The 11,551-nt window shown below is 25.5% G+C and overlaps 1 protein-coding gene across 4 annotated transcripts; it reads right to left on the bottom strand.

Annotated features, from left to right (window-relative positions):
• Positions 1 to 2,102: 2,102 nt before the first annotated feature.
• Positions 2,103 to 6,300, bottom strand: LOC119662020 (leucine-rich repeat protein 1-like). Of its 4 annotated transcripts, none has more exons than XM_038071558.1 (3): positions 6,155 to 6,300; positions 5,191 to 5,768; positions 2,103 to 2,936 (listed from the first exon to the last, which is right to left on the bottom strand). In XM_038071558.1, the coding sequence occupies exons 2-3, from the start codon at positions 5,740 to 5,742 to the stop codon at positions 2,271 to 2,273; spliced, it is 1,218 nt and encodes a 405-aa protein (XP_037927486.1). In that variant the 5' UTR covers positions 5,743 to 5,768; positions 6,155 to 6,300; the 3' UTR covers positions 2,103 to 2,270. The 4 variants fall into 4 exon arrangements, with proteins under 4 accessions (XP_037927486.1, XP_037927488.1, XP_037927487.1 ...); XM_038071560.1 differs by having other exon boundaries at positions 5,191 to 5,762; XM_038071559.1 differs by lacking the exon at positions 6,155 to 6,300 and adding an exon at positions 5,847 to 6,141 and having other exon boundaries at positions 5,191 to 5,762.
• Between the last annotated feature and the right edge of the window lie 5,251 nt (positions 6,301 to 11,551).

Below are 11,551 nucleotides of genomic sequence, written 5' to 3'. Positions count from 1 at the left end.
TAAAAAACAAAAATATTTGCATGTTAAATTTAATGTTAACAAAATCTTTAATTACAATAAAAATTTTTGGCAATTATAAAGTTTATTTACACATATATCTTTATTTATTATACATATATCTTTCTTTTATGATTTATTTATGTTACTAAGATGTTCTTACAACTATGCATTTCTCATGTGCTAAACATACATTGTATAGCATATATACCATATATATTATTAGATTTATCAAATTTGTCTACATGTAGGTATAAATAAAAAAATAATGCGTTACGTTATGGCCTTTGCTTATTTTATAAAAACTTCGATAATATTTAGTGATATTAATGTCAATTAATTATTTTTCTACGCACTATAAAAGTTCAGAATAGCTTCTGCAAAATGTGAAAAATGTAGTATTGAACATATAATATTTTTACAATAACTTATTAATACTTATATATGTATCCACATTATTGGCACTTGTTTTAAGTTTCGAAACTAGTCCTCAAATACAAGGAAGAGTAACTGATTTCTTTACAAAATGAGCTTAAAAGAACAAAAGTAAAAACATAAAAATCGGTAAAAAAAATTTATAACTGTTGATAATATAAAATTGATTATGCTTGTAATATATTTATAAATAAATATAATATTTACTTATATATGTAATGCAATAGTATTCATACACTAATTAAATATATATATACATATATATACATATATACATATTGTTTTTACATATATACATTTAAAACCATTTTTCATTTCTTAGCACATATTTACTATAAGCATACAATTTTTAATTTTAATTTTTTTTGTGCATATTACTATATTAATTGATCGAGTCACATATCAACATATTATGCAATTAACAGAGGACATCTATTCAAAATACTTTAATGTATTTTTAACAAGTGAAAAAAAGCTACATATATAAGTATTTAATAATATAATAATCAATAAATTGTAAATTCAATTTTTCTTATTCACTTATTTTACATTATTATTTATGATATTAAAGATTTCCGAGAAACAAAGTAAAAAAACGTTAGTTATATCTGTATAATATATATATATGTCTATATAAATATAAATAAAATATAAAAATGAAATATATAAATAAAAAGTATATATAAAAATTAAAAATAAAAATAAAACATAAGCAAAAAATAAATATAAACATAAGTGAAAAAAAAACACAATAATAAAAGATAAAAATAAATAAAAAACTAATTAAAAAACTAAATAAATAATAAACTGAATAAAAAAAAATAAAAAAATAAATAAAAAAAATAAATAAAAAATAAATAAAAAATAAATAAAAAATATAAATAAAAAACTAAATAAACAATTAAAAAAAAATTAAATACTATAAAAAATAAAAATTTAAAAAAAAAACAAAAACAAAAATTTTTTAACTGCTTTTAAAAAAACCTTAAAACAACACATATAATAATGATAATATATTTTATTACGGAAATCGATAATACTTTCTTTTCTATATGTCAGCAATATTGATTACGGAATTATTAAAATTAAATAAAAACTTAAAAAGAGTTCGTTATTTTAATTGTTACATTATAAATAAATAAAATTTTTCAATATATTTCTTCTTTTTTTTTTTGTTTTAAACACAATTTAAATTTAATACTAATTTTCCACAAATAAAAAGTATTTACTACTCTTTCGAAAGATGTTATATTTTAATAAGAATTGACCAAATAATAACAGAACGAAAACAATTCACTAACTGTAGAGCCTTAACGTAATGATTGTTGCAAGTAAAAAAGTTAAATGTTAATAATAGTGATTACATTACAATCGTTTGATTTGTTATTAACAAACTAACTTACTATATAATACATAATGAGGAGATAATAAAACAAACAGAATTTAACATTTTTTAATTTTTTTGCTTATATGTAACATATAAAATATTTCTTATACTTTTCATTTAAAAGTTATATAAAATAAAATCATTATTTTTTTTATATCTACTTATTTTACGATTGCAATTGCAAATTTTAATGATATTAATAACAAAAGTTTTTATAAATGTAAAATAAACGATAATTATATTTCTTAGAAAATTAAAAAATATAAAAAAGAATGAAGCTTAGTAACTTAGATTATCCTGTACTCAGACTTGACACTTAAAATATTATTATATAAAATTAGACTTTTTGTAAAAAAACATATTTAACATTATATGTATATTACGACATCATTTATTCCAATAATAGTCATTCTATTGAACGTGTTAAATACGTACGAATGACAATTACAGGCTAGGAGCGATTAAGTATGGAAATCCCAAAGCAACGGCGTCCGCAAATGACATTGTCAGTTAAATACTCGCGTGATGCATTTGATAGCAAAAAGCTTATAGCACGCAAATATGCTAATCCACTGCATTCATAAATTTTAGCGTTCCAGATCAATTTGCCGCAATAACATATAGGAAGCTCCTTGATCAAATCAACGACCACAGTCGGTAACTTACCAGGTTCATCATACTGTATCTGATTTCGCAAAATAACACGTCCGGCCAAAACCCAAAGTGGCGGAACTTCGGTTGGGTATTCTATAGTGATTTGCTGACGATCTGAAAAGTAATTCCCAGCAATATCTAAAGATTGCAAGCACATTTGCTCAACGCACGATGGAAGGGCTTTCAAGCGATTTGAGTTCAAATGTAAGAAACGCAAGTTTTGCAAGCGACGTATTGAAAATGGTAGTCTTTCCATCAAATTGTCATTTAAACGAAGAGAAACTAAACGCTCCAATTTAACCAAATAATATGGAAAGTTCTTTATTACATTCATTGACAAATCCAAATTGATCAATGATTTACGAATCGACCCAAGTAACCAATTCCAATTGCAATTTTCACCAATTTTATTATTACTCAAGTTCAAAGCTCGAAGTTGCAACTCACCAAGCGCATTTGGTAGCTAAAAAAACAAAAAACAAAAAACATTTATATATTAAAAACATATTCAGTCCTTAACAAACTAATAAATTGTGCAGATTAACTCCAATTAAAATCCCATCCAACCCCAATACATTTGTGTTCCTATACAATCCACCCTTCACAATTCATCTTCCTTATCATATCCTAACCCATGTATAAGTATGAGTAATTCCTTTCATGTTAAATATTCTATAGAACTCCGAGAATTACAGCAGCAACAGGAGAATAGGGTCCAGTATACTTATTCAAAAATACAATAAATACTTGTTCATATCTATTGTAGTTGACAAAGAATAGAATAAATAATATTAATAATACGAAGACATTCGATGTCTTCGTGCAATGAAACAATGTTTTTTTTCAGAAAAACTATTTAACTATTTATTTGTTTTTTTTAGTTTTTGGACCACAGTTGTAATGCAAATAAACTTCACTAATGAATATGATCAAAACCAAAAGATTTTCGGTTTATTTATTTCGATAATTTTAATTGGATTTTTTTCTGTTTTAATTAGTCTTTTTTTGGCATAGAGCATCGAAAAAAATCTGCTGACCTTTTAAATTATCCCTCAAGTTATATGATTATATTATACATTTTAAAGTGGTATTTCTAATATATACGATACATTTAATGAAAACGAACCATTAAAATTCTACATAGACATTTTAAGATTTATAAAAATATTGTTTATGTCTCTTTGGTGAATTATTCATAGAAAAAACATAACTTTTATGGATAAATGATAATAAAAAGTATAAACACTTTTTACAATGGAAAACATACACTGGCTATGTCAGAATAACAGAATTTATTTTATCTTATTATTTTTAAGATTCAGCAGTTTTTATTCAGCACTTTTTATTCAGCAAATACTAGCAAGATGTTTACCATACCATATTAAAGCAAACAAAGAGAAGACCACGGAAAGATTAGTACAAATGGATCAAGAAACCCATATAAGCAAAAATATGTTTTAATTGTATAATGACTAATCAATCGCATTTCCGAACCAAACACCATATGAAAAAACAGACCATTCTAAGAACATACTTTTATAGATATATATTACAATATTATCTAATTATGTACAAACAACAATAACAAGAACAACTAATTCAAGGAGTTATTCACAGATAAAGTAACCATAGTGCTTAACAATAAAGTGTTAGCTTTATATATCGGATGTCAATAAGCTGAGTTATTTATCACTCTATAAATTTATTAATAATATATTTAGAATATAAGTTATGAAAAAAATGGTTGAGTTAATGTCTCGGTACTAATCGACTCAGATGTTTAAAGATTGATTACTCGGTATTTCTATTAAAGTTGATTGTATTGCTTGAGTAAACTAATTGAATCGAAATCTTTACAATTGTCTAGTAAAAAATTTCAAAAGCTAACATTCGCACATAAAATAAACATTGAATAAAGCTGTAAAAGGATTTTAGAATTTGTTTAGTCCTCCATATTGAAATATTTATAAGGAATTCCAGCCTATATAAAACTATTGATACTTAAAACATAATCTTAAACCTCATCCTATTTTTCACGAATTATATGATTTCGTTTCGTTTAACGAGGGCTGTGAGCCTGTACTAAATCGTACCATTGTTGTACCAAAGGTTCTGATTTATTCGTATTTAACCGAACCAAGAATTCTTACGTAGGTTAGCATCCCTTCATACAGATGCAGTATCCCCGTCGAGCTCACTGTTGCACTGCAACAAAGTTTTCAATAGACTCCCGCCTACTACCTCACTAAGTGTACCACGCCTTCCTCGTGCAACAAGAACTGCTTCACATCACAATATAACTATGTGTTATTCAGTTACTTGTCATACATAAATGTGTCAAGTCACAATGTGTGCCTCAAATTCAGTTCTACCCACCATTATGTCGCTGCTCTGTAGCTTTCTGATCTTATAACAGATCCTTGCAGCCTACAACAAGAACAACATATCAATTCATATAACTGAATCGCACAATCAACCGACTATAATGTTATAGTTTTAAAAATTCTATCTGGAATATTACTTTATTGCTGGTGCGGAATCAAATCAATAATTCAGAGTATCCAATATCCATATTGAATGCCTTCAGAAATGCATGCTCACACTCCTGTTACAATATCTATACATTTTATATGTACTTTTACACAAAAAAAATCGAATGAATTTTTCGCATCAATTTAATAAATTTCTTTTTAAATTTTATATTATTTGATACTTACTGTATTTATAGAGTTTTGGCTCAAATCCAAAGATGACAAATTGGTTAGTACGCAAATAGTTGTAGGAACTCTCTCTAAACCAATGTTATTAACCACCAAAATCCGGAGAGTTTTTGGGAAACCCTTTATAGGATACTTGGAACGTTTGTTGATGACCAATCGTTCAATAGGTTGCATCTTAACTGGTATAGGTGTCGCATGTACAGTTTCCCGCAAATGAATATCACCACCTTGTAAGCCAATACGAAGTGTTCGCAAAAAACTTTTCAGCGTTAGTACATCCGACTGGATGAATATATCATAAGCGGGTACTCGTAAGCTTATTGTTGCCTTGCCTTCGTTAATGAAGCGCGTACGTATCGTTTCGATATTACCAGCAAGCTTGTATTTCGTGCCAGCTTTGTTAGTCGGTGTGAAATGTACTAGCTCCAGTTCTTTAGCACCGCCTTCGCTGTGCTTATAACCCAGAGCAAGTGTTGCTTTACTTGCTCGCGTCGATTTAACCGTCTGTGTACGACGTTCAACGACGCGAGTTTCGCACAGAAGCTTCATATCACACCTTTATTGAAACACTGAAACTTCAATAAATAGTTTAACAATAATTCAATTTCTACTAAGTTTTTTATAAATTCACAAATTTAATGTTTTCTTTTTACCTCAACTCGAATGCACTTATAATATTAATGTAAGCAAGATTTTCTAGCACAGCGCCGGTAAATTACAATTAAGAAAACAGACGAAAAAAATAATGAAAACAATAACAACAACATTGTTATCAGCTGTCTACTTTGTTATTGCAATTTTTAGTATTTTATTACTTTTTAATTAAATTTGCAGGTTTTCGCTGTAACTTTGCAGATAGTAACATTTTGTTTCACAAATACAGCAATAAACAACATATACTAAACTTTATGTAAACCCTTTTTATATATATTTATAAATAAATTAAAACACAACCACAAACCTTCGCAAATAGTAGCACTAGCAGAGGACAAATTGCATCGGAATTTTGTGCTCTAAAGAAAAACAGCGAATAAGGCGAATTCACAATAGATTTCTAAGTGACACAAACAGGAATTCACAAGAAATTTGAATTTAAAAATATATATTGTTTTGTAAATTAAATTTTCAATTTAAAAAACTATTTTCAATGTTGAATGTGATAAAGAACTAAATTTAAATGTAGTCAATCATTGACACAGTTGATATTTTTAAAACTAAATTAATTACATTTTATGAAAAGTTTGTTATATATACACATAATTGGGGTATTCAAGATGACTGGGCATTGTTGAATGTCCAGCAGTACAAACTCAAATAAATGTAAACACATTTTGTGCATACCAGTCTTGAAAATATTTAGAATAGCTGTTGTTTGTTTTTGAATTTATTTACCTTAGATTATAACTCATATTCGATATAGTTACATATTAACATAGACGCTAATTTTCTTCTACCAAATTGCCTCACTATGCCCAACAAGCAAATATAACAAAATCAAATTGGGACAGACAGTAACAATAAATGCCACTGTAAACATTTAAGGATACACACACATATATTCATCGCGTAATCATCTTCCTAAAAATCCATGACACACACACTGTGAAAAGAAACACTGTACCATTTTGCTGATCATTGCATAATTCCACGCAGAGAGCTTGAGATATAACGCTATGTAAATACCAGTAAGTCTCACGTTGTCATGACGACAACAGAGGACGCCTCTGTTACAATCTAAAGGCACATTAGAACTTTATACTAAAAGTCTGTAAGACCAGAACTTAAAGTTATTTCCCATACAAAAATTGATTTTTGTTCTGTTATCAGGGGTATAAAATAAAGTGCTGCATCAAAACATTCGTTTTTTGTTTGTACGCATATTCATTCGTATTCAGTCATTGAGAATGAAAGTATACTACCATTCTCATTAAAAAAGAATCATTTAAAGCTGAAATCAAATTCGTACAAAACATATGTCAAAAACAGCATTTAACATATGTACTTTAAAAGTGATGCCAATTTGCTTCAACCAGACTTATTGCTGTTTTTTTACAACTCTGAAAGAAAAAATTACAAATTATATTAATGTAATTTGGTAAGTTCCATTAGCACGAGGTCATTTATGCATGTGACAGCTTTTACGTGTCAGAAAATTTTATATGTACAGATCCTAGAAGAGCTTTTCCATGTTTATTTTTCAATTATAAACAGATTATGTTCAGTTTTGTATTATTAGCAGAAATTAATTAATTCAGTACGGAAAACGAATAGAATGCAAACTATTTGATATAAAAGTTTTATAAATTTACTCACAACATTAATAAAGCAATACATGCATACAGTTAACAGAGTACAATGCATCGGAAAAAATATATAATATATATATAATATTATATATAAATATATATATAATATATAAATATATATATAATATATAATTTATGAAAACAAAAAATTTTATTAAATACTACTAAGTGTTTCTTTCTGCAATTAATTTTTTTTTAAATTAAAATAATTAAACTTATAATTGATATATTAAATCATATATGTAAACATATTTTATATATCTATTATATATTTAATTAATACAAATAAAGATTTTATTAAATACTTACTTTCTCAGTACGTTTATTTACAGCTCAACTTTTGTTTGTTTACATTTTACATAAAAATATATGACAAATATTTCAACCAAACCAAACTTCTATAACTCGAACTAAATAGAGTGCAACAGGGTTTAGGGAGCAAATTACATATACAATTACAAAAAACCTTTAACTCGAAACCTCCATAAGTCGAACCTTTTCTTCGCAAACTGGTTATGGTTGTTATGGGTGTTTGACTATGAACATATAAATTATACATTTCAAAAAGATGTCTAGTGCATTAAATGCATGCAAATTTATTTATTAATTTATAATTGATTATTTAATAATTAATCTACTATCATGGTCTACTAACAACAGACCGATGGGGGCTTCGAAAATATAAAATGCAAATATTTAAATTGTTCCATACATACTATATTATAATAAGAAATCTTAACATTTTTACGATTACGATCCGGGTGTATATACAAATGTTGCTTAATGCAAAATAATAATAACATTTAATATTAAAACAAAATTCTTTAACTACAATTAAGATAATGTGTTTGAACTCAGATATAGAAAAACAATTGAAAAGTATTTGAGAATTATAATTATATTTACACAAATCTTTTTTATAGCACTTTTAGAATAGCTTTTGTTAGAATAATTTCTGAACTGATATGATAACAAGATAACAATGAATTATTTCTCATTGTGATGGGAATATTTTCACTAGGTACGGGAAATTTGTTATTGATTGTACGAAAGTTTCTCCAGAACATGACTTTATTTTTCTGCAATCGACATTAATCGACATAAATGTGTGTATATATGTAAGTGACACCGTTTTCCTTGATGTAGCATAAATCTTCTGTAAACAATTTTTATCCAACTTTATTATCGGAATAGATGAGTCAACCTTTTATGTCACAATCGCTTTGGTGTCTACGTCGAAGTCTCAATACAGATCTGCACTGTCATATCTACAACTTACTTCATTATAACTCTAGTGTGGTTTTAATCAAAATAAACTCTGGTATAACACAAAGCTGCATGCTCTCCCAACTTGAATTATGTTGCAAGTTTAGTGACTTTCAATATGACAACTTGAAACCAGCAGATGTCTTCTTTTTGATGTGTCGGAGCTGCACCCAATTTTAGAAACTTTAAAAAAAGTTGTGTTACAAAAAAAAGTCAGTGGAATAGTCTTGAACATAACTAAAACTAAACCGATGGGAGTAAATACCACACACTCACTAAATTCTGAATTAGAAAACTCAAATATTATGGATGTCTTAATTTAGTCGTTACAGGCAGTAAGTTACAACGGGACATACAAAACAGTCTCAAAAAAGTCAAGTTAACCAACATATAGAATATTTATTAAAATATAAATTTGAATTTAATTAGAATAAATTAGAACCATTTAGAAAGTCCTAATCCCAATATTATATAGCATGTGAAGCTGAAATGTAATTCCCAATAGCGCTGAATGGCTGCAAGGTTTTAACAATCACAATCATCGACGCATCTTACTAGTATCCTGAAAAAACACAATACCATACAGTGAATAATAATTAAGACCTATTCAACTATATAGAAATTGGTCACACCTATGCAGACTTAATAAATATATCACTAAACATTCTAAATTATGATTTTCAAATCAGTAAAAAATCCCAGCATTCATGCAACACATAAACTAGTCAAATTGAAATATTATTATGAAAAGTTGAAATAAAATTAAACGATCGACATGGCTATATTGAAAGATGCCCTATCTGCGAGGAGAGCGATGTGCTTTACTGGTTTTTCGAGGTGTCCGGCTGACTGCTGAATGTTTTCCTTATAGGAATTCCAATGATTAAATATACCTCGCACCCTTCGGTATAACTATTTCTTCTTTTTGGAAAGGACGTGTCTTTTTGGAGCGCACGTTTTCTTATAAAGTAACAAAAATATTATTTATATAAATAACTAAACAAGCAAAGTTCAAAACATTAAACAGAGCTTCTCCAGCGATTGTTTTGTTTACAGAACTTTCTGAAAAAGGAAAACTATGGACTTGCAATATGACTCAGTTAAAAAGGATATCGACGCATAAGAACATTCACTGCTTTTTATGTCTTATATTATATTAATATTTAGTATTATATTAAACTTCTAAACTTCTAACTTCTTAGAATTTAATTTAAATAAAATCACTTACACATATGTATATATATTAACTTTATTTAAAATAATTAAATTTATTAAATAAATTAAAATATTAAAATTAAGTTTAAATCCAGTTATAGATAAAAATAAATATACATTTTTATATTCATAAAAAATAGTGAATACGCATGTATACATATGTATTCAAAAAGTATTTGGAAATGTGTTACATTCTCTTCTACATAAATTATTTTATACATAAATACAATCACATTCCATATTATATATTTCCATACATAAAATTTGTACTGTTCAATGTTAAATTGAAAATATGTGTTTCTTATATTTCTTATATATAGAATTCTAATCAGTAATTAGTAAATTAATATTCGAGAGCACAACTTATGTATTTTGGTTTAAAAATATTGTAAAAATAATATTTATAATATTAAACAAGCACAGCGCAAAATGTTTTCCTATAGTTTAAATGGCTTTCATATAATTATCAATGTCAATGTCAATATACATATATATAAATATTAGTTGTATATTTCCACACTTATAAAAAATAGTAGTATATATTTTTAAATTCATATATATTAAAATAATATAAATTATTTTTCTGTTTTTTTTTTCAATAAATTATCATATTTCGAAACTGCATTCTTGTACATTTTATATATATCATTATATTCAATGTAGTTGACACGCAAATAAGTGTTAAAGAATTACAATATTATTAAAGCATCAATATTTGCGATTCTATATAAAATATTATTCAGACCAATTTTATTTCTTTATAATTGGATTTGTTTTTATTAATTTTCTATATTCAATTTATATTTTATAAAATTTAATTTAAATTCGATAACTTATTTTTAGTACACAAATTTTAGTCTTTTAAGACTGTTTTTTTTCATATTTTCTAAATTTTAATGAAATGTTCAAATTTAATTTTACTTTTAACTTATATATATATGTTATATATTTATTTTTATTTTTATTTTCTGCATTTGAAGTGCATGAAAACTTGTATGTATTAAAGTTGTCAATACTATTTAGGTTTCTTATATATTTTTTAGCACATTTATTTTCTTATTATGACTATAAAATTAAAATATATATATTAAGAAACTACAAAAATGTAAAATTAAAAAAAAAAATTATAAAATAAAAAAAATTATGAAACTAAAAAAAATAATAAAATTTTGTGAAATCTTAGAAAAATATACAAAATATAAAAAATTAAAGAAACAAATATAGTATTATTAAGACATATAAAATAAAAACAAAAAAAATTTTAAATAAAAAATCTATATAGTGTATATATAAAATAAACACAATGTATACAAAATATATACAAAATATTTATATCATATATATTTAATATCTTAAATGTTTCTATATACATATATGTAAATACATAGCATTTACAATTTTTTTTATGCAGTATACATATATTTTTACAATATTGTGTTTTGAAAATTTGATTTGTGAAATTCCATCACTTTTTTTTACTATTTGTGTAATTCTATTATTTTTTGTATTTAATATCATTCATAATATACAGAATTTATTAAAAATACTTTATATTTAATTTCGTTAACTAA

Source organism: Teleopsis dalmanni, chromosome X (genome assembly GCF_002237135.1).
Source record: "Teleopsis dalmanni isolate 2A chromosome X, ASM223713v2, whole genome shotgun sequence".
In the NCBI taxonomy this organism is placed as follows: domain Eukaryota; kingdom Metazoa; phylum Arthropoda; class Insecta; order Diptera; family Diopsidae; genus Teleopsis; species Teleopsis dalmanni.
The sequence above is the reverse complement of the archived record's forward strand: the minus strand, read 5'-3'. Positions and strand labels throughout refer to the sequence as shown.